Source organism: Nycticebus coucang, chromosome 17 (genome assembly GCF_027406575.1).
Source record: "Nycticebus coucang isolate mNycCou1 chromosome 17, mNycCou1.pri, whole genome shotgun sequence".
Taxonomy (NCBI): Eukaryota; Metazoa; Chordata; class Mammalia; order Primates; family Lorisidae; genus Nycticebus; species Nycticebus coucang.
Window position 1 is genome coordinate 41,986,852 of NC_069796.1, and position 26,375 is coordinate 42,013,226.

The window sequence follows — 26,375 nt, forward strand, 5'->3', positions numbered from 1 at the left end:
AGCCCCCATTTGAGACGCTTATTGGGCTGAAGTCTCCTGAGTAGCTCACTTGGCTGCTTCCCTTTGAAAGATCCCAGTTGTTGATTGTCAGCATGTGTTTTTCTCTGCCTCCCTGAAGTGTCCCTACCAGGAACAGAAGTTGGAGCCCATTTAGATTGTGATTTGTCCCCTTCTTCCTGGAGAGGAAGCTCCTGAGGGTCACCTTGGGAACTCCATCAGCTCAGTCCTCTGTCCTAGCACCTGCACTGCAGGCTTATGTGTGGGTAGAAATATAATGCAGGCAGACGGTCCAGAGGGCTCACTGGGAATGGCCCGGGCCTCAGCCCTCGCTGTTCATCAGGCCGGTGGTGGTGGTGGTGGGGAGGTCAGAATGTTCGCCTGCATAGACAGAAAACTAGTCTGGGGACATCTGAGTAAAATTCAGCAGCTTAGCAGAGATGGGATACCAGCAGACTTAGATGACTAAAAATTACCCTTCTCTCCCATCCCTAAGGCAACTTTGTTACCTACTTAGTTCTGCCCTTGAGAACTGTTCTGTGATTTAGTGCCTCCACCAAGATTGCCTCCACCACAATGACCTTTTCCATAATCAAAAGACCACTCGCATGACTAGAGTCACAAGAGTATTAATTCTTTACTTCTTCACTCTGTAAACACATGCCCTAAAATCTTGAATAAAAACCTCCTGAGAATTCAAATCAGCTATGCACCTGTTTGCCTCTTGATACTGGCTGGATACCGTGTCTTTCTCTCCAGGTCTCAGCAAACTTTTTCAAACTCTGCGTGTTCATTTCTCAGCTCTGTTCCACCCTCCACCTTCAGACACTCTGTGGCTGGGAAAGTCCCCTTTTGAGGAGTTTTCAGTCCACCATGTTGTGACTCTTTCCTGCGCTGCAACACTCATGGAAATATCTGGCATATATTAGATGATGCTCATAGGTGTGTGTCTTATTTTTGAGAAGGGGTTTTTCTTTCTGTGTAGGTAGCGTAGTTGTGTGCCCAGGCACCTGCTCTGACTCTTCCACTTTTATCTGTGAGTATTAGCAGAGTCTTCTCTGGATGCCTTTTTCCTTTTCCCTAAAGGTAAAGCTGTTCTATGACAGTGGTGTCTTCCCAGAATGAAGAGCTAGATGGTTCTCAGGCTGTGTGCTCAGGCAGGGACTCAGGTCAGTTACAAGGCAGCATGTGGCTCCTGGGGGCATAGGCACTGTGTGGTGGAAGTGGGGCTAAGAATGAACTTGAAGTAGCCTCTGAGATTAAAACTTCATGGACAAGAGGAAAGGGAATGAGGAGAAATGCAGGCTTTCAGGAGCATCATAACAATACAGGCAAATATTCAGAAGCCACTGAATATTTTAGTGACAAGGGGACTATTGTGAAGCTAGTCAAGGAATATTTTCTTTAAGGGAGAATTTTAAGAAAGATCTTAAAGAAAATGAGGGTCCTTGTCTGGCCCAAATGCTGGGAAAGGTGTTCTGGGATGCCTAACAGAAAGCATCTTTCTCTAAGTGGCAGGGTTAGCTCTTGTCTCTAGAATTGTTGAGAGGACTGTGGAAAGATAAGATCTCACACTGAACTTGAAAGACGTTTTCTCACAAAATTGGGAGGTGGGGGTTGTTTATATGTGTTTAATCTACATGACTACATATAAACTTTATCAAGTAGTTCCTCATTCTGGGCAATTACGCATAGCAACATCTTGTTTAATCTTTAAACTTCTATGACATGGGTAAAAGTAGTTGGAAGGCAGTAAAATGTGTATTGAATAATGTACACTCAGAGTCACACAGCAACTAAGTAGATTTGAACCCAGTCGTTCTATGTCAAAGCTACGCTGTCTACCAGTCATTATTCTGCTTACCAGTTTCAACTAGTGGGGTAGCTCCAAGGAGCTGTGGCTCTCTTTGGGTTGACTGTTGGGCAAGCCCATCCTAATTTCCAAAGGAAAATGCTTTCAGTTCTACTTACAAACCTAGAGTTTAAACTTTAATAAGCTGGAGGGAGGGAGGTCTGCCTGCGAAGAGCTGAGGGGCTGGGATAGAAGGATAAATGGGTACATTTGGTAAAGAATTTTGAGGCCAAACTAGATTTGAGCATCATTTAATAACAGTAAAAATAAGTATAGCTGAGCTCATGTGTCAGCAGCCTGCTAAGCTCATGCTCCTTCCTCGTCATTCCCACAGTCAGTAATAATCCTGTGGGGTAGGTTCTCACTGTCCGCATTTTACAGGCAGCTGCACTGAGCCCAGAGAGGACGAGCAGCGGCACTGCTAGCAAACGGCAGAGGGAGGATCTGTTCCCGGGTGTCTGCCTTCTCTACTGCAGGTTGTCTCCAAAAGGATGCTTTTGTCGGTGCTTGAGCCACAGAAGTAAAAACCTTGTTAGACTGAGTTACAGAAGCAATAAAAGCCATCTGTGCCAGCTTCCAGGGCTGCCATGGGGGCAGTTGAGCCATATTGAACAGTGTCTCAATCTGTGCACTGGCAGGCTGCCCCTGCACGACCGCCTCCCCTCCCAGTCCAGCTCCTGCAGGTGGAGAGGTACATGTCCAGGGGTAGCTGATGTACAGGGCCAGGGCACACTCCTCTTATCACCTCCCGACAGATGGAGTGAGGTTTTTAGCTGTGCTGCCAGAAGAATGGAAGCAAAGGAAATTACTGTCTAATCCCCAAGTTTCCACACAGATACATCACCCAGCAGAGACTGGAGCGGTGCGTTAGGTGAAAGGTACTGACACACAGCTGTACTTCTGGACCCCTGTGCAGGTGGAGCCAGAGGCTTGGAGGGAATCAGCATCACGTTGTACCTTGTAGATTTCTTCCAAGAGGTTGCAAGTGACATCTATGACTTACTTTGTCCCAGATTTTTAATATTTTTACCAAGATGTTGAAAGGTACTTCTTGGATCAGTGACTCAGACTCGAGTGTACATTAGAATCTTGTAAGGAGCTTATTAAAAATACAGATGCTTCATCTTCTCCCAGTACATTCAGAGTCAGGAGGTCTTGGCTGGAGCTCAGGCATCTGTATTTTTAAAGCACCCCAGTGATGCCGATGCTGACTCAATTTAGAGAAGCACTGGCTTGGTAAGGTGGGGACTGTCAGGGCTGCTTGTCTTCTGTCATTACCAGAACATCTCTTTGACTCCCCACGGGGGCTTGGAGCCAGCATGGCAGGGAGGTCGAAAGTGGAGGCTCTGCAGTCCAACGAAGTTGTTTTAATGCCATTTCTATCACCTACCACTCTGAGGCCTGGAGTACTTTGCTGTCCTTTTGTGAGCCTCCATCTTCTCATCTGTAAAATTGATCACTAATAATAGCTTCCTTGGACCGTAATTGCCATGATTACATGTAAAGTACTTAACACTGGGTCTGGAACATAGTAAGTACCTAATAAATGTTAAGTACAATTATGATGACTGTCATCAGGCTATAGTTTTACCTTACCACTGACTAAGGAAATATCTCCCCCCCACATACTTTGAGCCTGCAAATTCCAAAAGGGAGGCCCCGCATGAAGGCAATGCAGAGTCACCTTGGCCCCTGGAGGAAGCCTGTCTGATGCTCCAGAGTAAATGCAGCAGCAACCCAAGGCACCCTGTGTTAGTGTCTGAGGTGTTAGTGGAGGCAGGGCAGGAGTGGGTTCTTAGGCTTTGTTTTACATGGATCATGTTAACTAGCTGCTGGGATTATAGCTCTGATTAATTTTTTTTGTGTGGTTAATTCACCCTGGACCCTGTCCCAGGCAGGCCTACTGAGAGGTTGAGAATCCAGCTTATGTATTTCTCATGTGCATCGTCCTTGTTGAAAAATAACTGGGAATTCATACCATTCAAAGGCTTCCATACGTCTTTCTCTGAGCAGTCAGGGCTTTAAGCATGTGCCTTTTCTCGGGTTGCCTATGCAGATCCTGGGCTCTGAACACACCTGTTTGCTTTGGCAGACAATGTGTTTATCCACATAGATCCCTATTGTCACATAGGCCGCAGAAGGTATAATGTGGCTCAGGGCTTAATTATGTTAGTTACTTCGTATGTGTGACTGAAAACTGCAGTGATGATGTGACCATTAAAAAAATGATGCTCTGGAAAGCTAATAGCAGGGGAATAGATCAGCAAGTGAAAAAGCAAGTTATAGACTCATACCCTTGGCTTTATCCCTATATGAACACAGCAGATTCTCCAACATTAAGTATGATGGGATTCCGCTTTGCTAAAAAAGTGTATAGATGTACGTGTTTCTATAGTGTAGCAAAACCACTGGCCATTTACAGACCAAAATTAATACAGCTGGAGGGTGACCATGTAGGATACTTGCCTGCACATGCTTTTATGTTCTTTCTAAATTAGAGAAAATGCATGTTTATTATGTATTGACTTATTTTTAAGTTATTAAAAACAAAATTCCCTGATCACACATTCCTTAACTATCTGAAACCCATTTTGCAGTGAGTCATAGCAAAAAAATAAGTAAATATGTAGTTTCCTTATTTCTAATGAGCAAGAGAATAGGCTGATGTTGACTGTCTCCAATACTGGGCAACCACAGGTTAACAGGCAAGCAAAAATAAGTTCCCAGGTAGAAAAGAGGGCTATGTTGAAAGCAGCAGAGTGTCCATTTAACTTGGATCACTCAACTCCCTATTCAACCGTTAATTAGAGGCTCATTCCTACCTTGTGGTTTTTGAAATGGTGTTGTTTTAAAGCTGGGCTTTCCCATTGTGCCTCCATGTCTCATTCCTGTGAATCAATTCAACCCTGGCCCAGCCATAATGACTTCCCCATTCTCTCATTGTCTCGAGAAATCCAGTTTTATTGGCATTCTTTCCCTTTGCAAAGAAAAGAGTTATTATGGACGGACGCCATGGGGAGAGAATAAGGCAGTCAGTCCACACAGGACCAAAATCAGAGGTGGTTGTGCTGAAGACAACCTGCCCAAAGTTTTAATATCATGTGCTATGTACTATGATCAAAACAACGGAGGGACTATATTTTTTGCTGATCAACTCACTGTTTAGTCCATCATTGTCCAAATCATTTCTATATGCTGAAACATATGACCCAAACTGTTTTTAAGATTATTTTCATCATAGGTGACTGAGACTGGGTCAGCATGAAATCAGACCACCTCAGATTTAGGGATGGCTTGGCATGACACTATTGTTGCAGTAGCAACAGCTGCATGGAAAAAATTTTAAAAAATGTTTCAGAAAATCTGATTCCAAGCTTCCCATGTACTTGGGTGTTTCCCAGAGACGGTAAACTCAGAAATTGCTGTGCACTCATCATTTTTTATTGCAAAATTCATTAAGCTGTTGTGCTATTATCATCCTATCTTGTCAAGATGATACATTGCAGACTTCATTGCAAAACTTTCACAGGCGGGAGAAAGTACACCTCTCTCCTGACCATAGTACGAGAAAGCCTCTGGGTATTTTGCTTTTGCCTTCCCCTTTTCTGCGTGAAGCTCCCCGTCTTTGCAAAACTTCCATCTGTCTGGCAACTCCCTTTTCTCCTGTTTGATCATGTGGGGAGAGAGCTCCCTCCTTTTGGCTCCTTGAGGCATCTGGAGCTGCTGTTAAAGAACAATCTTCTTCCCTCTTCTTTTTGCCCTCTCATCTAAGGTATTATGGAAAGTCGGGATGTTAGCCTGCGTTCCGACAGACCTCCATTCCCAACGCCCCCCCCCACCCCCACCCTTGATTAAAGAGCTGTATTTCCTATTTACTCTGCAGTTCTGTGTATTCAGGAGGCCAGACATGTCTGGGCCTGCCAAGACGTGTGGATTTGGCTTGGCTCTGCGTATGCCTTCTTGGCCTTGCCTCTGGGTTCTATGATAAACAGAGATCCTGCCTCTCATGTGCAATGGCGATGCCAATAGAGCGAGTGGAGTCTTTTGGTAAATATGGAAAGTGAAGTAGCTGAGCTCCCAGATTTCCATGGCAACCCCCAGAACAAGTACAATATCACCAGAATTATGCTGCGGCTTTCCTCTTTTAGTTGCAGTGATTTGGGTGCATGCTCATGTTTTTCCACTCCTGATTTGTACAGAAAATAAAAACTCTGCCCACTGTCATCAGTATTTTGGTTTCAAGAACATTAATGGTTCCTGTCTGAAGCACCTGAGAAACTCAGTCACACATAACTGCCTCTTTCTGTTCCAGCAGATGAAATTTTTCATTGTGTCTCATTCCCCCTTCTGTTTATCATTTCTCTCAGAACCATTCACAGAGCTTTTGTGTAAATGATCCACAGGCGAGGCACCAGGAAGGTCTGGCTAACCCTGACCTCGCGAGTCACTGTAATGGGTGCTGGACATGTCCCTGCCCCAGGGTAATTGCGTCCTTAAGTTTCAGGTCCACATCCACTTTGTCGTTCCTGGTAGAACATGTGTTCAGGAAAGTGTGACCGATGCCTGTTTACAATCGTTGAGGGGTTTATTTTATTTTGTTGTTTTCTCATTTCTGGGCTCTTGTTTTCTGTGGGTAAATAAGAATCTCTCTTTGAAGAAGGCAGGTCTTCTCAGTAACTGCAGCTAGCTTAGAAATACTCACTCCTGAGCGGTGGGCATTCTTTCTCTTTTTGTCTCATAGACGGTTCTCTAGGATCTTGTTGACTTGACTCATAACTGGTTGTTATTTTCCTTTTGAAGCCCACTAGTCTGTAATTTTTTTCCTTCAGCAACATAATTGCCATCAGTCCTTCTCATACCTTCTGATGAGGGTACCAGAGCTGTAGTGAATCATCAGTGACTCAAAGTCCAGCTCTGTTATTTGAAGGATTTGATCAATTATTATTTTAAGAGAAAGAAAAAAAGTCTTCTGGGCTTCCTGGTCTCATGCTTCTCTGCCTATCTGACCCCCGTTCCCCCCTCCAAAAAATCCTGTTGTAAGTGACGTAACTGAATCATTTTCTCTTCCTTTCTTAATTTATTCCAAACCCTTTAGAATTAGAACCACTAAAACAATTGGATTTAATGTCAATTTTATTCTTCATCCTTTCTGTGCTCTGGAACAATCCTTACCCTCCTGTTTACCCTCGGGAAAGCTGGTCAACATTGCAGCTTAGATATTCTACCTAGAAATTCTCAGTCTCGTTATCTGTACATCTGTAATGTAAAGATAGTGGAACTTATTTTGTAGTTGGGGAGTATCAAGTTTATGGATTTCTTTGTCATATGGCCCAATGAAGGACACTAAAAAATAGTCTGCCTCTCTGTTTGTGTATTTGGGTATCTTGTCTGCAGAACTATATGAACCTTATGATAAATGTTTGATCCCCTTTCCTAATGGAGAATATGAGAGAAAATGAAGGTGATGGTGACATTTTAGAAAGATTGACAGACTTTTAGCATTTAGTTTGTAGAATCATAAGCACTTCCATGGAGAAGTAAATAATCACAGGAGAAATATGAGCTATAGTTAAATTCTTCTATTTTCTAAGAATTCAGAGCATCATGTCATGCAAACTTGGTGCTTCCAACTTCTCAACCTAGCATTAATAAAACTTATTTTTCTCTCCTTCCATATGAAGCAGAAAATGTCTCTGGTTGAAGCCCAAAGTATCATCTTTACTCCCCTTCTTGGTCTTGGGCTCCTCACAATCTTGCCGAAATGTTTGTACTTCGTGAAAAGGAAAATTTTCCTTACACTGATTCATACTGATAAGTGGCACATCCATTGTCTCAATGATTGCCTAATTGTGTAATCGTAGTGTTGTTTTTCTTCCTGATTGCGGGTTCCCATTCACAGGCCCTTTTAGTCCTCCTACATCTTGGCTTAGTGCGCCTCTTACACTTTCTCTTTCTTTGTTGTCATCTCGCTTTGAAACTTAAGCTCTTAAAATATGAGTAGTTCTCAATCTCAGGCATCAATTTAATAATCTACATTTTTCAAAGTCTACTTAATGTTCAGGAATCTCTCAATAGCTCAGGGTTTTTATCTTTCCTGTGGACTTTATCCAGGCAGTAAGGATTTGCTAAGGTATTTGGGGGGTGGGGGGGGCTGGAGGGCATGTGTGTATATTTAATCTGATGCTTCCTCTAACATCATTTCACAAGCATACTTTATTTTTACAGTGCAAAGGGAAGAGTATTCTTATGACATCACCTCCTTCATTGCCTAAAGAGACCTGAATTCAAATGTTGACCTCTGAATTATCATGCCAGTGATTCTAGTCTGTCCTCTTAAGGATATAGAATAACTCTAGCTCATTTCACAAAGATCTAGTGAGGATCAACCTAGATAATGATATTTAAGTGAAGTAATCCAAAAACATCAGTTTATTTCAGCAGGGTATCCCTGTAAAGAAAGGGGGACAAGAATGACATTTCAAGTCTATAACATTTTGCTACAGCAGCAGTGCCTGTGCCATTTAGCTGAACCATCCCCCAAAATGGTTTTCAGTGCATGGTTCCAAGTTTTTAAAGATGGGAAGAAACAGAAAGTTCTTTTCTTTGAGCAGTATTCTAAAGTTTACAAAATACATTCCTGCACATGATCCCACTTGATCCTCATGACAGCTCTGCAAGCTGTGGAAGCCAGTTCTCATTCTCCCCATTTTAGAGAATCTTTAACCAAGAATCCACAACCAAGTAGAAATTTCCTGAGGCTACACAGCCAGTCATGGGTGGAGTCTTGAAGAGAATTCAGGTTTCTGTCTCTTAGCTTGGTAATATTCTCAAAGCATGAACATGACTGCTTGGACTGTGGACTCAGATTTTTGTTCACATGCCGACTACTCTGAAGCCTATTACAGGTCTATTTATCAAAGAATTAACTTGAGGTTCAACATAAAATACATAGAGGCAACACAGAAGGATGTATCTGGGGAGGGTGTTAGGAATTTAGACTGGCCAAGTCCTTAGGAAGTTTATGGCCAAATAGTACATAATCTAAGGTGAAGGGCTGTGGAATTGGAGGTAGGATATGGCCTAATCATTGAGGGCAATACAAGAGGCAAGAGATTTAGAATAAAAGATGAGAGTCACAGAAGCCAAGGGAATCAGATTGAATGCAAGGTGTCTATAAAGGTTGCTCTGTATTCTTGCCAATCAAAAGAAGACACAACTTATGGGGTGCTGTGGTAGGACCACTCTTGGGAAAAACTCTGACTTAGATTAAAGGGGATATATGAACCTTTATGACAAGGAGGGGGTATTGCTCTAAAATTTCAAGTCACCCATTCCTCATTGACTCTTCCTTTCCCACTTTTAATTCTTACCCTTTCTTTTTCCTTTCTTAAGCTTCTTTGGGATCAGAGATCTCAGTCCTATTTCATTATTTTACTTTTTTATGCATGTGGGAACTGACCATTACAATGCAATAATACTAATGTGTGGCTTGTGCCCTTTCCACCTCCAGAGGAACAAAGGAACAGCATCATCAATTCCAGTTTGGAATCTGTCTCATCAAATCCAAACAGCGTCCTTAATTCCAGCAGCAGCTTACAGCCCAACATGAACTCCAGTGACCCAGACCTGGACGTGGTCAAACCCGCTCGGCCCAACTCACTGTAAGTATGATGTCCAGTCGCCCAGCACACGAGGGCTTTGGTGAGCTATTCCACCTGGAACTTGCTCTCTGGCTCCATCTGACTTTGGGCCATTGTCCTGTGAACATTATTTAAACCTCCTCCCTAAACTTGGAGCTTGGCTGGTTTGTTTTGGGTTTTTTAAACATTATCATCTTTAGGAGGGGTTGAGAATCATTAGTCTTAACATACTGCTTCTTAGCTTTGGTGATCTTTGATTTACTGCCCTGCTGAGATGGCTTTGGCGATAGCTATTGCCTGTGCTGCCTGCTGGGCATGAAAAGCAATTTCTTTGACTTTTATAAACATTCAGGGACTTTCGTCGCTCTGTAGATCAGGAGCCATGTGTTTCACTCATTCATGTTGTCTCGGTCCCTTCCCCTGACTGTGTTAGGAATGCGCAGTGCTACTTCCATGTTCATGTCCAAAAGGACAAGTCTAAGGAGCCCTTTGTGTCTTCATGTCATCAGACCTTAGCAGGATCCTGAACTCTTACCAGAGACTGAAAAAGAGAAGATGCTTTTTGCTTCACTTGGGAGTGCTGAGCACCATCACCAAGGCAGTCACTTTGGGGGCTGGCTGTCTTATCCCCACAGAAATTAGATCTACTTTGTTAGGACCAAAAAGTTCTCCCTTGTGGTTCCATACCACGTTGCTTAGCATGCTTCTTCAGACCACCCCATAAATCTTGTCAACTAGAGCCTTTGCAGAAAGAATGTGAGGCCATGACCAGAACAGTTGGACTCTCAGACTGAGTTATATAAGACTCAGGAAAAACAGAGTTGACTTTGCCTTTCTCTAGTGAAAATAGTTTGCGGTTCAGCCACAGACTATCTTCAGGGCAGTTGTTCACTTGGTGAGACACCAGCATGAGGATGAGATACCAAGATGTCAGCAACCTTTTCCTGCTCCTCTGCACACTGTGGTTGCTTGATGGCGCCGTGCCCTTCAAGCTCTTTTAAGAAATTTACAAGTCTGGCCAGGCACAATGGCTCATGCCTGTAATCCCAGCACCCTGGGAGGCCAAGGCAGGACGATTGCTGGAGGCCAAGAGTTCAAGACCAGCCTGGGCAAGAATTTCCATCTAAATTATTATTTTTTCCCCCTTGTTAGCAATACTTTTTTATTTTAATTTAATCATAAACACATAGATAATGTATACATTAATGCATTTATGGGGTACAGTGTGCTGATTTCACATAGAATTAGGAATGCTTACATCACACTGGTTAATATATACCTCATCTTGTTTACTTAATTATTGTGTTAAGACATTTATACTCTATACTAATAGATCCGACATGTACCCTTGCATTGTGGACCATAGGTGTAATCCCACCACTCACCCTCCCACCATCTGACCTCCCCGCTCCTATGCCCCCTCCTCCCTCCTTCATCTTGGGCCATAGTTGTGATCTATTCTTCATATGAAAGTGTGAGTGATTTTAAATTGTTTTCATAATAGTACTGAGTACATTGGATATTTTTTCTTCCATTCTTGAGATACTTTACTAAGTAGGATGTGCTCCAGCTCCATCCACGTAAACGTAAAAGAGGTAAAGTCTCTATCTTTTTTAAGGCTGCATAATATTCTATAGTATACATATACCACAATTTATTAATCCATTCATGAATTGATGGGCACTTGGGCTGCTTCCACGACTTAGCTATTATGAATTGAGCTGCAATGAACAATCTGGTGCAGATGTCTTTGTTATATTGTGACTTTTGGTCTCGTGGATATACACCTAGTAGAGGAATTGAATTTTAAAAAGATAATTATAAATCTGCAAAATGGAGGAAAATGATTTCAAAGTGGATTTAAGAGGTTCTTATAATTTATCCACAGTATAGGATGAAATCTGAAACTGAGAAAATTGGGTCTCTTTTTAGTTGTGGGCAGCTTTAAATAGTACCAACATGCAGGAAGTTTAATTACTTGCCTGTTGTCGGGTGGGTAGTGCGTATGTTCACCTGGCAGTAGACTGGTGCCTGAAGAACTCAAAATAATTGACTGTGTTCGGTGTACGGCAGTCAGTCTCTTCTGGCTCTCCATGGCGGGGCTGGCCTACAGAGCCTCCCTGTCTCCAGGTATTGCTTTCTCTGGCTCTTCCTGTACCTGCTTTCCTAGACGTTAAGGAGATGCTGTTTTCTTTTTTCCTTCCAGTTGGTTTATATCTCTATATCTAGCAGTGGCTGAAGTTATTTATGGCTCAGCATGAGTAAGGTTGAATTTCTACCCCAGGTTGCTTAACCTCTCCTGATTTTAGCCAACCACTACCAACTAGTGGTCTTTCATCTGTATTTGTCAGTGGCTTATAGCTGTGGGCCCCTGACTCACTGTAGAGTACAGTATGTACAAAAAGTTGCTTAAATGGCTAAGTGGGAAAGGGGGAAAAGTTGCTTAAATGACTCAGTGGAAAAGGGAGATTCTTTTAAATAAGCTCTGATGGAGGAAGCTTAGGATTTTTTTGTGTTTAGATGCCTAGATGGGATTTGGTTTTTTATAATATACCGGGAATCGCTCTATTCACTTCACGCCAACCGGGGGAGTATTTTCTGTCTGGTGCAGATTTGGGGGGCTTTCCTAAGAAAGGGAGGGTGATGCCAGGAAAGAATTGGAGGTACAAGTGTAGGTGTGTTTCCAGCAAGACTCTGTCCCTGTAAGCCATGTAAGTCCTGACTAGTACCTGTGAGTCTTAAGGTCAAAGAAGACTGTTCTTGAGGTAGAAGCAGCACTGATTCCTGCGCTGATGCCAGCACCTGCCATGTTCCTGAGCGAGAGCCACCCCAAAGCTCCCATAATCTCTGCAGACAGGCTCACTATTATTTCTCAAACCCAAGGCAATAAGGTGACATTCCTGGATTCCTTCCTCCTCCTGTTTTCTACCTAGATTTGCCTAGGTGGAGCAAGGACAGAAAATTAGGCTGTCCCAGTGAATGGAAGCCACTGTGCTTTCCCTGAGCTAATCAACATGAGAAGTCTGTCGGCACAGGCACCCCACAGTGATCAGGCTAAGTCACAACCAGCCGAGACCACTTGGGTTTCAACTTCAGTTCTTGGACCCTTTTGTCCCCTCTATCATTGTTCAGTTTGAAGTGTGCAGAGATCCTTCAATGGGAACATTTAATGATGGAGATGAAAACAAGAAACAAAAGCAGGGGTGGGAGGATTACCATCGATCTGACTGTCACTTAGGCATAAGGTAGGGAACCAGTTACCAGGAAACTATCTGTTCTTTTTATTTCACTCTTTTTTCCTACTGTTTTTCATAATGACTAGAATGATCATTATGACCATGTAGAAATCATAATGAAAGAAACATGTTTGTTCCTCATGATACGGTGGTAACTCCAAGAATGCTTTTTGCTGTATCATTGGTGAATCTTCCCTAATTCTCCAAGGAGATTGTGACTGTCCCGTTTACGCGAGTGTAGTGCTAAATTAGGCATCAAAATTAGAGATGCCAACATTATACCCATGCCAGTGTGAGGCTACTGGGTTTAAATCTTTGGCAGGTCCTAGACTCCTGAGGTAGCCATCTCTCCTGAAGATCTAAGAACAGTCTGTAAGCCAGGAACAATGTCCAGTTAGTCTGAAATTATCATCAAGTCTGGCTGAACCTATTTTGTGCCTAGGTCCGTCATGCTAAGCTACTTCGGGTAAACCAGAAAAAGAGGATTTCTGTCTCCCCCACCTCCTAAGGAGGAAAGACAAGGGCGTATGGCAATGCTAAATGAGACTTATAGGTCCTAAGTATGTTTAGAGTTCAGCAGTTATTAACTAAAGGTCTGGTGAACACACACACCAGGCCAGAATATTGGGAAAGGCAGGTGGATAAAGTATGAGATGGGCATTAGGAAAGACTTACATGGGTTGATGAAGAGCATTCCAGGTAAGGAGGATGAGGGAAGCAGAGATGATCCAGGATGGATAAGTTTTACCTGCAGATGTGTTAGGGGAGGGGGAGTTGAAGTTCCTCCCCTACCACTACCACGAGAAAAAAAAAAGAACAACCGTTTAAAATCTGGAGTCTTTACATAAAATCCAGATTTTGTGCTGAAACAATAAGATATCACATACAAGAATATGAATCTAGACATATACCTTATACCGTCCACAGACATTAACTCCAAATGGAACATAGGGCTAAATGTAAAATGCAGAACTATAAAACTTCTAAAAGATGACATAAGAGAAAACCTAGAGGCCGTGGAGGATCACTTTTTAGATACAACATTAGAAGCCTAATTTGTAAAAGAAAACTTGTTAAGTTGGACTTCATTTAAATTAAAATCTTCTGCTCTCCAAAGACACTGTTATACAAATGAGAAAGTAGCCACACACTAGGAGAAAATATTTGCAAAACACATATCTGATAAAGGACCAGTATATAAAATATATAAAGAACTCTTAAAATTCAATAGTAAGTAAACAACACGCAATTAAAATATTGGCAAAAGATCCTCAGGAGAGAAAACACAAAGATGGCAAACAAACATATGAAATGGTGCCCCACCTAATATTTAATCAGGGAAATGCAAATTACACCAACAAGATACTACCACGCAACTATTAGAATGGCCAAAATCACAGAATACTGACCAGACAAAATGTTGATGTGGAACAACAGGAACTCTCATTGCTTATGGGAATGCAAAGTGGAATAGCCACTTTGGAAGATAGTTGGTGGTTTCTTACAGAAGTAATGTAATACAGTCCAGCGATTATGTTCCTTGGTATTTGCCCAAATGAACTGAAATTTATGTCCACACAAAAACCTGCACACAAATTTTTAGTAGTTCTCTTCATAGTTGCCAAGACTTGGACACAACCAAGATACTTACCAATAAGTGTGAATGGGTAAACATCCAGACAGTGGATTATTATCTGGCAATTAAAAAAGAGAACTGTGAACTCTTCAGCCATGAAAAGATATGGAGAAACCTTAAATGCATATTGCTGAAAGTGAAAGAGACCAGTCTGAAAAGATTATAATACAATATGATGCCAATTATATGGCTTTCTGAGAAATGCAAAATTATGGAGACAGTAAAAAGATTGGTGTTTTCCAGTGGCCCAAGAAGAGGGATAAATAGATGGAACACAGGGCATTTTTGTCACAGTGAGACTATTCTGTATGGTACTGTAATGGTGGAGACATTATATACTTGTCAACACCCATGGAATACAAAGAGTGAATGAATCCCAGTGTAAACTTTGCTCTTCAGTTAATAATGATATATCAGTATTGGTTCATAAGTTGTAACTAACGTACCACACTAATGCACAATGTTTAATAATTGAGGAAACTTAGGGGTAGGGATATAGAAGGTATATGAAAACTGTTATTTTGTGTGATTTTTCTGTAAACCTAAAACTTCTCAAAAAATAGTCTATTAATATATAGAGTGCCAAAAAATGTATACACGCTTTAGCAAAGGAAAAAACTGTATGAAAAATTGTAATACTCAAGTCACATTTGACTTCTGCAATTATAAAAGGTGCTCAAAGGTGACTTATATTCATCTTTTGTTATTGATATATCTTGAGTCACAATTTTCATACAGTTTTTTCCTTTATTGAAATGTATATATGTTTTTTTGGCACCCTCTGTATTTTTAAAATCCAGATTTCCAGATACTTTTGAAAAGCTAGAAGACTTGGCTCTGCTAAACCTACGTGTTACTTGGTAACAAGTGATGCCCTTCAGTCCCTGTCATCTCACCACTGGTCTACCTTACTCATTCGTATCTTCTGTGTGTAGGCCTGGGGTAGATTTAAAATGGCCGCAGAATCCTTGCAGCCCTCCCATTAAGACCTAGAGCCCTTAACTCTAGGCAGGCCTCCCCCCATTGACTTACTTTGGCCAATAGGAAGTGGTAGAAATAACATCATGTGACTTCCCAGCCTGGGCCACAAGGCCTCACAAGCTTCCTCTCTCATCCTCTTGGAACTCTTATACCTTATAAAGAAGCCCAGTCTAACCTCGTTAAAGATGAAGAACTACTAGAGAGAGAAGCCCAAGATCTTAGTCGCTGCCTGGGCCACCAGTCAGTGGACTGTAGCCACATGCGTTAGTCCACACAAGACCAGCAGTAATGCTACCCAGTTAACCCACAGATTTATGCTACATATGACATCATGGCGGTTTTATGCCACTGAGTTTAAGGGTGGTTTAATATGCAACCATAGTTAACACACACAAGGTGTATGAGTTTGTGACCTTCAGAGTCATGGGTAGCTGCCCTGGGGTGGGGCTGAGCAGCCTCAGCAAGGTAGAAAGCTGTGGGAGGTTCTCACTGTAGCACAGTGCGGCATGGAACTAGCTTCCCAATTTCCCGAATTTTCTTTGAAAGAAAATGACTCATAACTAGGATTCTAAGAAATTGAGAAACAAAATTTATGGCTAATGGATGAGGCAAACAAGAAAGATGGCTCAAACATTGGAATGGAAAGCAGGAAATTTCAGGTTCTAGTTGTGGCAGTGACGTGGCCTCTGCCCTGAACATGCCCACCACCTCCAGTCTGTCTGGGGAAGGAAATGGGGCTGACCCCCACACCCTCACCCCCGTCCCCAAGAAGAAGAGTACTTATGAAGGGCTGAAGAAGTAAAAGTCATACTCTCCCTCCACAATGAGCAATGGAGTTGGCTTTATGTCAACTCCTTTCTGGGAGATAGTGATTTTTAAGGAGGAAGTAAACAAATGCTGAGAAAGAAGTTAGGGGACGTCCTACCAGGGACATAACATACTGTAATAATTCCCCCAAATTAGACACTGGGTGAATGCTGCTTCAGATGGTGGGGAATTGTTAAGATTGAAAGAAGGCCGGGAGGCCGGGATGATTACCATCATGAGGGAGCCCAGCCTTGGAGTTCTCTCTGCCTAAGTGGCCCCCACTCCTAAAAAATAACTAACTGCTCAGTAGCCTTATAAATAAAACTCTTTTTTTTTTTTTATCCTTCCCTCTTAACACACATGTATTTCCAAGTTATTTCTAGTGACCTAAAAGATGTGTGCATGCCAAACACCCACAAATTCTGCCAGTGTCAACCTTCCTCTCCTGGCTTAGTGGCCAGAGAACAGTCCCTGGAATTCAAAGGATAAACAAGACCTGCATCCAGGCAGAGTTGTTTCTCTGAAACATTTTCGGCTCCTTCTGAGTTTGATTCAGCTGCTCTCTGATTAAATTTGGGGAAAACTGGCCTTGAGAGATGTCTCTAAAACTGTACTTATCTTCTGCTTATTTGGTCACAATTCATTGCACAAATATCAATTGAACTGCTGTGAGTCAGGCATTATTCTGAGTGTTGAAAATACAATGACTAAAAAAAAAAATCTTGCTTTTCTATTCTAGTAGAGACAGGGCTAAATCAGTGTCTTATACAGAATATCAGAGGTTGAGAAATCCTATGGAGAAAACTAATGCAGAGCAAAGGAAATAGTGATTTAGAGGGAGAGGAGGCAAGTTGCATCTACCTCAGTTTTCTCATCTGTAAAATAGGGTGATCAATATCCTCTTCAGAAAGGTGGTATGAAGATTAAATGAGATCATCTGTTACCTCATTTACATGTTTTAGTACAAGGAATGGTAATTGTTAACTTTATTTTGGAGGACTGCCTTCACGATGATCCTTTCTCTCTATTCCCTCAAACCTAGTATTTTGCCCTACAGAGATGTGTCCCGGATTGTACCACTCACCTTCATCTACCAACTTCCTACCTTGAATCTGAGACTGGAGCTATGTTTTACTCCAGTGGTTGAGTATCAATGAAGAGGAAGAACTTTTACTATAGAGGCAGGTGCTGCCCCACCTTAAACCAAGACCAGCTGGGGGAGGCATGCCTGTTCCTGGAAAATTTGGAAACCACCAAATTCCCAGAGGGTGCCTGCTGAGATACATGCATAGCTGTTAGGTATTGAGACCAAAGAATCACAAAATGAATAATCTGTATTAGACAAGTGATAATTAATGGCATTTTTTAAAATTGGGATAGTTTTCCAATTGGGGTAGTTTGACACTCCCGGTGCTATTTTATGACAAAGAATTACATCCAAACTGCAGCTATAATTCTACTAGAGTTGTCTTTATTTGTCATTCTTTGGAATGTGAGGATTTGAAAGAGGAAGTTTTCCCCTAGGATGGGATCAGCTTTCCATGGAAAAGGATCTTTCCTGTTAGACTGAGGTTCTGTTTCTCACCTACCTCCAAACAGAAAAGGTCTCTTCTGACTTTTGTGCCTAAAAACCTTGGTGACATTCCCCATCTTGGGAAATTACCTAAAAGCATAAACATTTTGAAGAGGAATCATTTGGGCCAGGCACAGTGGCTCACACCTGTAGTCCTATCACTCTGGGAGGCTAAGGTGGGAGGATCCCTTGAGCTCAGGAGTTCAAGACCAGCCTGACCAAGAGTGAGACCCCATCTCTACTAAAAGTAGAAAAATTAGCAAGGTGTTGTGGTGGGTGCCTGTAGTCCCAAGAGGATCTCTTGAGCCCAAGAGTTTGAGATTGCTTTGAGCTGTGATGATGCCATGGCACTCTACCAGGGTAGCAGAGTAAGACTCTGTGTCAAAAAAAAAAAAAAAAGAATTATTTGCCTTTTCTGGCTCCTCCTCATCACAACGCCTTGAGATTCCAGCTTTACTAGTTTCTTGTTCCTGGGACGGACGTGCCCAATCCTCCCTCTGTCACCTCAGCTTCCTGGGTTGTTTTCTTTTCTGAGTGGCTTCATGTCAGCTTTTCCCTTTGCCTGGACAGGATCTAAGATCTTACTCGCCAGTCAGGAACCCAGCTGGGCTTCCCTTGATTGAGGGTGGAGACTCCTGCCTGGTGACCCATTTGATTTTTATTGGATGCATGTGTTTGGTTATTAGTGGTTCTCATTTTTTTTTTTTAATATAAAATTTGCTTGAGCCTGCCATCACACCCCGGGACCCAGCAGGATTTCTATCTCAGGCACCAGGGATCTGTCAGTGCACTTGGATCTCTGCAGCGTGTCAGCACAGGGGCTATGGGAGGAGGCGGGAGCAGACACTCTGAATGCCCGCTACATCCCTGTCTTCTAGCAGAGTAGAAATCACAAATGGAAAGAATGTTTTCCCACATGCACATTGTTTTTTTCTTTTCCTCTTTAGGAGCTAAACTCATATAAGGGATCTATAGTTTTTTCTATCAACTTATCAATTTTGCTAAATAATCTAAAATAATTCCCAGAATTTGCCCAGACATACAGTATCTGCTTAAAGCTGTGGGGTTTAATTAAAAGTATGAATGAATGAATTTCATTCTGAATTTAGCTGCCTTTGAATGCCTTATGGCAATGTATTTTATCTGTGTGAGTAGGTGTTGGGCATTTTAAATCTCAAATTTTTTTGGTAGAATCTTTAGGACAAGAAATAAGTTTAACCTTATTAATATGGGGAAGGGGGAGAGGGAGGGGAAGAAGGGGGAAGGATGGGCAGAGGGAGGGTGATTGGTGGGATTACACCTATGGTGCAGTCTACAAAGGTACACGTGAAACTTAGTAAATGTAGAGTATAAATGTCTTAACACAATAATTAAGAAAATGCCAGGAAGGCTATGTTAACCATTGTGATGAAAATATGTCAAATGGTCTATAAAACCAGTGTATGGTGCCCCATGATCACATTAATGTACACAGCTATGATTTAATAATAAAAATAAATAAATAAATAAAAGGAAAAGAAATAAGTTTTAAGACTGCATGGCTTTTCAGCACTATTATGCCTGTAAGGGGCTTTGAAGAAATCTAAACTAGTGGGGTATTTTGTTTTTGTTTGTTTTGTTTTATCAGGGTTGTTGTTGTTTTAACTGAGGGTTAGATTTAGGGTTGTTTTTCCCTGTATGTATATAATCTGGGGGATTTTATTGGTAGATTCAGATACTAAACTTCATAAAACTACATTAGAGTTACAGTACTGCTTTTAAACCTTTTTTAGTCAATTTGGAAAGCAGATGTTTAGTGAGGAAAGAATTCCTAGACAAAAGCCTTAGGATCTTGTTTTCAACCCCTTCTGTGCACTAGGGATCTCAGAAGCCATTTGGGATCTACCGTGGGCTTCATCTGATCTCTGTTCACTGGTCGTCCGGGGCAGTCTTAGCTCAGTGCATGGTTCTCCAACCTTGTGTTCCTGGGACCAGCATCATTGGCATCACCTGGGAGCTTGTTAGAATCCTTGGACCCCAATCCCAGTCTACTGGGTCAACGACTCTGGAAGAGAGAGGGGCCCAGAGACCCTGAAAGGTGATGAAGATACATGCTGAAGTCTGACAGCTATGGTGCAGTGTATAGGGCATTAGGCTGATGGACTTCCATCAGAGTGGAGTCAGGATTTACCTTCATTAAGCTCCCTGGGCCCAGCCTGTTCTCAACACCAGCACTTCTCTCTGATTGTTTGTGCAGTGATGACAGTGGTGGGGCTTGACAGAGCTCTGCCCCTGGCCTTTGAGATCAGTCACAGTTTACTCAGCTAAGGAGAGATGAGTTTGCTTTTCAGAGGAACCCAGTTAGCTTCCCAGTGCTGCACTTTCAGAGCTGCTTTGCAAATGCTTGCCTGTTGTCACACATCAATAGAGGGTGGTGTATTGGTTCATCAATAGAGGGTGGTGTATTGGTTCATCAGGTATTTTTACTGAGCATCTAGTATGTGTGTGACATGATAAGATCAAGACACTGGTAGTAACAGAAACCACTCCCAGGAGGTTTTCATGTAATACTGAAAGTGATGGATCAGTGTCAACAGGGACAGAAGATTTGAGACTTCTAAATCAGCATTTTCCAAGCTGGTACTGGAGAGGGCTCGTGGGAGGCAAGAACTGAGTTGGACAAAGTTCAGCAAATTCTTGACTAGAGGGCTTCTGACACTTGTAACATGTGTCCATTGTGACTCTCCCAAAGGGCATATGTTATGCTGCAGCTCCTAAATTGATTCAATCACAGAACACCCTTTCTGCAGTATTTCAGCCTCTTAAAATAGGATTCCACAATTTTGGAAATGATATTCTAAATTAACAACCCTACGTTTGAAAGGATAAACTATTTCTCATAACGGATGGTGTTGTTACGGCAGAGATCTTCCAGAAAACAGAGATTTCATTTCCGTATAACCCTGTGGCCATAAATAGCTCTCTGAAGGCTAAAATAGCTTATATCACGTGTAAAGTATCAGTAAGTTTTAGAATGTGGTGTAGGTAAAAACCTATGTGGCCTCACTGTGGACCTTCCAGGGTTGAGCCTCAGCTCTGCCCTTTCCTAACTGTGTACTTGGTCAAGGTATTTGTCCTCTCTGAGCTAAACTTCTTTTGTGAAAAGGTAATAATAATAATAATAATGGTATGTACCTTTAAGGTTGTTGTGAAGGTAGATGAGATAATACCTTCATGACATTTAGTAAAATGGCCTGGTTCAGAGTAAGCAGTCAATAAAAATTAGTTGCTACTACTATTATTTTTTTATTACCTCATTATTATTTGCTCTTAAACCCTTTTCCCCATCCCCAGTGTTGATTTCTTTCAGTGGTGGAGTAGATGGACACTCAAGGTTTATTTTTATTAGTCCTGTTTGTTTGATTCTGCTGTGACACAAAGCAACCCTGATTTTTTTTTAATGAGAAAATAATTTTCCACATGAATTGGAATACCCCAAATTGAATTAAGTACAAATAATAAAGTGTGGTGAAATCAATAGAAGCAGTCCTCTTACAAGACAGGGATAGAGCTGTTTACACAAAGTCAGCAGGCCTGGGTGTTCACCTTCCACAGCCTTCATCAGGACCCCTGCCCAATCAACTCTCCATTTGGTAGAGACAATTGGAACTATATTAATTAGACTAGAAACTAATTCCAGTCTCGAGTCTTTACTAGGGAACAATTTAGCCTCAGAAATTCTTCTCCAGGCTATCACTGTTAATTTGTCATTCTGACAAAAAGAAAAACAATTTCTAGAAAAAAAATTTATTCTGAAATTTGGGTCTTAGCCATTCACTGCATTTGCTCTGTTGGATTCTCTTCCATGGTTTTCAGCTCACAAGGAGGCAGCGATTCTAAGATACTCCTTCCAAGTTTCTTCCAATATTCTTTACAGATTGAAGGCACACAGTGATGGGGCTGTTCCTCTGGATGTTGTCAAAAATGTTCAGAAAGGCGATAAAATAGCTGCTTTAAGCATTACCCTATTAATGCTGGTTGTCCCAAGAGAAGCCACGTCTTCAGAGAAAGCCACGATGATATTGTCCATAAAGAAAAAAAGATGTTCATCTAAGGATGTGTTAGGAGAAGAAACAACAGCACAACCAAAGTATTAATGACTAGGGGAGGCTTTACTTATAAAAGAGTTGGTATGAGGGAATCATGAGAGATGGTACAGTGAGCCAGGGCTGGTAGCTCTTGCCCAGTCACCACTCTTGGGCTGAAGGGACATGAGTGAAAAGTGGTACCAGAACCCAGGAAGGGGGGGGAGTTGGATGGAGTTGGGGCCTTGAAAAGAGCAGTGACCTTTGGTCTAAGGACATGGCCAGGTAGAGGTGACCTCTCAGAAATGGAATACATGCCCTGACCCTCCCCCTCCCTCCTGCTTGTTTCTTGCCAGAGTTCTCCATTGGTGAATGTAACGGGGAGCCAGAGCCCTCTTGATGCAGAGCCCTCTTGATGAGGTTTGTAGTGGTTGGCTCTCATAGAAGAGAGCAGGAGGGTAGAGAATGTGTCTGGAGAGGCAAATGAATGCTATCCCATGCAGTGTATATTCCAATGCAGTTTTTAAAAGCCAAAGAGTAGCAGGAATAGCCATCGGAACAGGACTTGCTAAGTAAATGGTGGAGTAGAACACCATCCCGTACGGCAGAGGAACAACCCAATTCTGTATGTGCTGATCTAGAGCAACCTTCAAGGACACATGAAGGGGGAAAGGTATGAAGTGTGAGGCTGTGGCTGTCGGCCCAGGCTGCACATTAGCGTTACCTGGGGGACCTAACGTGAAAAATATCAACACCTAGGCCTCTTCCCTGGAGCCTCAGAGTTAACTCGTCTGTGTAAGGGTCTGAGTTTGGATGTTTCTGGAGCCTCCTGAGTGATGATATGCAGCTAGATGTGAAAACCATTAGTGTACATTGTGTGATGCTACTGAGAGAATCCCAGGGTATAGACACATGGAGCTGTGAGTCCAAATCTGCAGTATTTCAGGGAATATACAGGAAAGTGGCTCCGAGGGGGCAGATGGGGCACTGGTCTGTAGTGGAAGGAACACAGACTTTTCAGTGCCACCCTTTACAGGGCTGGAATTTTTTCTATGTACATACATGCATTGTTGAGCTTCAAAAACTCAATTAGAAATAGATTGTTGAGTTTTGAAATCACCATTCATTCATTCTCTTAAACTGTGGAGCATATCTGTGCAAGACAGGATTCTTTATTTATTTTTTTAAATCTTTTTTTTTTTTTTTTTTAGAGACAGAGTCTCACTTTATGGCCCTCTGTAGAGTGCTGTGGCATCACACAGCTCACAGCAACCTCCAACTCCTGGGCTTAAGCGATTCTCTTGTCTCAGCCTCCCGAGTAGCTGGGACTACAGGCGCCCGTCACAACGCCCAGCTATTTTTTAGTTGCAGTTCAGCCGGGGCCGGGTTTGAACCCGCCACCCTCGGTATGTGGGGCCGGTGCCCTACCGATTGAGCCACAGGCGCCGCCCGGGATTCTTTATTTTTTTTAACCTTTAAAATTATTTATAACCTTGATAGTTAGGAATCTGAGTGACAGGCTGTTTGACTAAAGAATAAGGCCTGTACCAAGGAGGTATTTCCTTGAGTGTGTTTTAAATGAAAATGAAATTAAGGCTGTCGCATCAAGGCCTAGTGCTCTTCCTTTCTGAGCTATTCTTTCTGGGCTCAGGTCACTTGGCCCAGCAAAGAAAATCTGTTCTGGAGTTAATCATGCTCTCTTTAGGGTAAAGTGGATTCTCTTAGACCCCTGCATCTGGACTATTTCAGGTTTCTTATTAAAATTGGGAAGCCCTAACGTAAGAAATCAGAAAGTCAATTTTAACACTGAATATCTATCTACCCATGAACTTTTCCCTCAACCCCCCAAACAACAATTGAATTAAGTAGTTCAATTATGTTGAGCTATATATAGTACTTTCCCCTGATCATCATTCGTCATTCTCCATCTGCTATCTACCCAATTTCCTTTAGAAGTTCCATTTTATAACAGAGTATATAATGGAAAAACCTTAACTCCTGACCTTTATGGAGATACACTAGCGTTACTCAATAATAATTAGCAGTTGCCCTGGTAACCTCAGACTCACTGCTTAAATCACCTGTATTTGTCATCGCCCCTGCCTTTAGGACAGTGAGATCACCTGCTTTGTGCTAATAAGAAAAGACATTTCACTAATTTTGTAATTCTTTTCAGCTTCTACTGTAGGAGTAGAAGCAATACCGTTTGTGATTACACTAACCAAAGAGGTTTTTTTTGTTTTGTTTTTTAGTGACTAAAGCAGTGAGATCAAACAAAAATCATCCTAGGTTTTAAGCAAAGTGGGAAGACCCCTTTGGTCTATTTTGTCCACTACTATACTCATAACCTTAAAAGATTAAATAGATGAAACATTGCAGGTAAGAATTTAAGGGTGATAGCACCAGGGATAAAATGAAAGAATGAAATTGACAGGTCTGTCATTCTATCAGACTTCACTGACAAAGATAATTAAAGCTCGCTAACTCCAGCACTTTGACGTGAAGAACACTGCCTGAAAATCAACAAATCCAAGCTGAAGCACGAGAGAGACTTCTCATCTTCAGACGCATTTGTTGGCTTCCACTCCGTCTCAGGGGAAGCCTGCATACTCCTGTACATCCATACACAGTGCCTTGTAGCACAGACCTCGTGCTAGGACCTTTGTGTGACTCTTTGCTTCCTCTGGAGGAGAAAATGACAGCCTGCCCACAGCCCCTAACACACATACACATCCTCTTTCCCATTCTTCTCTTGATCCCTGTGTGAAAGTGGAATTAAAGGAAATATGTCCTTAGTCATCCCATGGCAATACTTACAATGTTCAATTGTCACAGTGAGAATAAACTGGCAGGCAATCTGGAATGAAGAAGCAGCAGAGTCATGGGAATCCTGAACATGCTAATCCAGTGAAGACGAGGTCCACATAGTCATGACTGACACGGCCCAGATAGTCATCCCAGACAGCAGTGAGCCTACCGCGTCCCCAGAGATGGCACGCACTTCATTATCAGCAAGCGAACATCCACTAGTTACTCCTGCCCTCCTCTCTACCCCTTCAGTCTCAGTGGACTGCAAACTTATTTTCAGGTTCTGTTTCCCTGAGGAATATGGCACCACCAGATGAATATTTGCTGCTGTAGCCTGAGTTCACATGGGAGGATGTGACATCAGCACCCAGAACTGGCTGGATCTGACGGACAGGCCCTTCCCAGGCGCTTACAAACCCGAATTGAACACTGACTGTTTAGGACGCTATTCCAGGAACTATGAAAAAGACAACTGAAACATACTCTCTCTCTTACTGCCCCGATGAGGGAGGTCAGGTGTATACATGGGGGAGCATTGCTGCCAGCATGAGACAGATTTTAAGTTGCAAGTGGGTGGCCTGATCATTTACTCAAAAATATTTATGGTTGAATGAAGTTTCTTTGCATCTGTGGGCAGGGTTTCCAGGAACTTTACTGGTTTATCTTCTAGATCTGTTTTGAAGTTTATACTTTCCTTGTCTGCCTTAGTCCTGCTGACTGTTAGCTGGGGAGGAGGAGTTAAAAGTTTTATGGCCCAACTTTTTTTCTCCTGTTCAACTTCCTACTTCTCAAGACTCTGCTGATCATCAAGAACTGAGCTTAGAAGAGAAAAGATGGAGCGGCACCTGTGGCTCAGTCAGTAAGGCGCCGGCCCCATATACCGAGGGTGGCGGGTTCAAACCCAGCCCCGGCTCAACTGCAACCAAAAAATAGCCGGGCATTGTGGCGGGTGCCTGTAGTCCCAGCTACTCGGGAGGCTGAGGCAAGAGAATCACTTAAGCCCAGGAGTTGGAGGTTGCTGTGAGCTGTGTGAGGCCACAGCACTCTACCAAGGGCCATAAAGTAAGACTCTGTCTCTACAAAAAAATAAAAATAAAAAAAGAAGAGAAAAGATGGTGCCACATCCCAAAGATATCAAAAGGAATGAAAAGCTGGGATTTGGTCATTTTCATGTGTTGCCTCTCCCCACCAGAAGAGACTTTCTCATTAGGACATAGTTGTACTTTTTTCCCTCCCAAACAACTAGCAATTTACTAATATTTGTAATAGCAAAAATCCCTAACAGTTTATTTAATAAAGCCCTATATCAAATATCCCATTAACATAAAATTTAATTCATACCTTGAAGGATTATTTTCTAACCTGATATGGGAAAAGAGAGTTTTGAGAATTAGTAGTTCTTTAAACCCTGAATCAGCATAGCCAGGAAAAAACAAGAGAGACTGTATGCCTCACCATGGGTCAGGGAAAGTTTTGCTATTAAATTTTCAGGCAATATGATTAAATCCTCTCTTCCTCATAAGTCAGTTACTAAGTTCTGCCTATAATTTCAGCACGAATCATTTAGGTCATATGCCCACAAGCAAATACCCTGGTTCATCATTACAAAGAAAGAAAGTCTTCTTGCTGTATTTTTCTTTGCATACGTGGCTGATTTTTCCAAACTCTTCTTCCGCTTCCAGAAATGTCAGCTCCTGAAGTTTATTCTTTTTGATTGTATACCAATCCCAGTAGTGACACAAAGGAAGGCTTAGTAAAACCTGAGTTGATATTTTGAATAC

General features: G+C 42.2%; 1 protein-coding gene across 7 annotated transcripts in view; it reads left to right on the plus strand.

The window, feature by feature from the left end:
* ARHGAP26 (Rho GTPase activating protein 26) overlaps positions 1-26,375 on the plus strand; it is a 464,813-nt gene that overhangs the window by 378,807 nt on the left and 59,631 nt on the right. For all 7 annotated transcript variants that reach the window (XR_008375228.1, XM_053566649.1, XM_053566650.1 and 4 more), the window contains one exon: positions 9,360-9,510. Coding sequence is in view for 6 of the 7 variants with exons in the window: in XM_053566649.1 (XP_053422624.1) it covers positions 9,360-9,510 (151 nt within the window). In the remaining variant the exon portion in view is untranslated. The remainder of the gene's footprint in view (positions 1-9,359; positions 9,511-26,375) is intronic.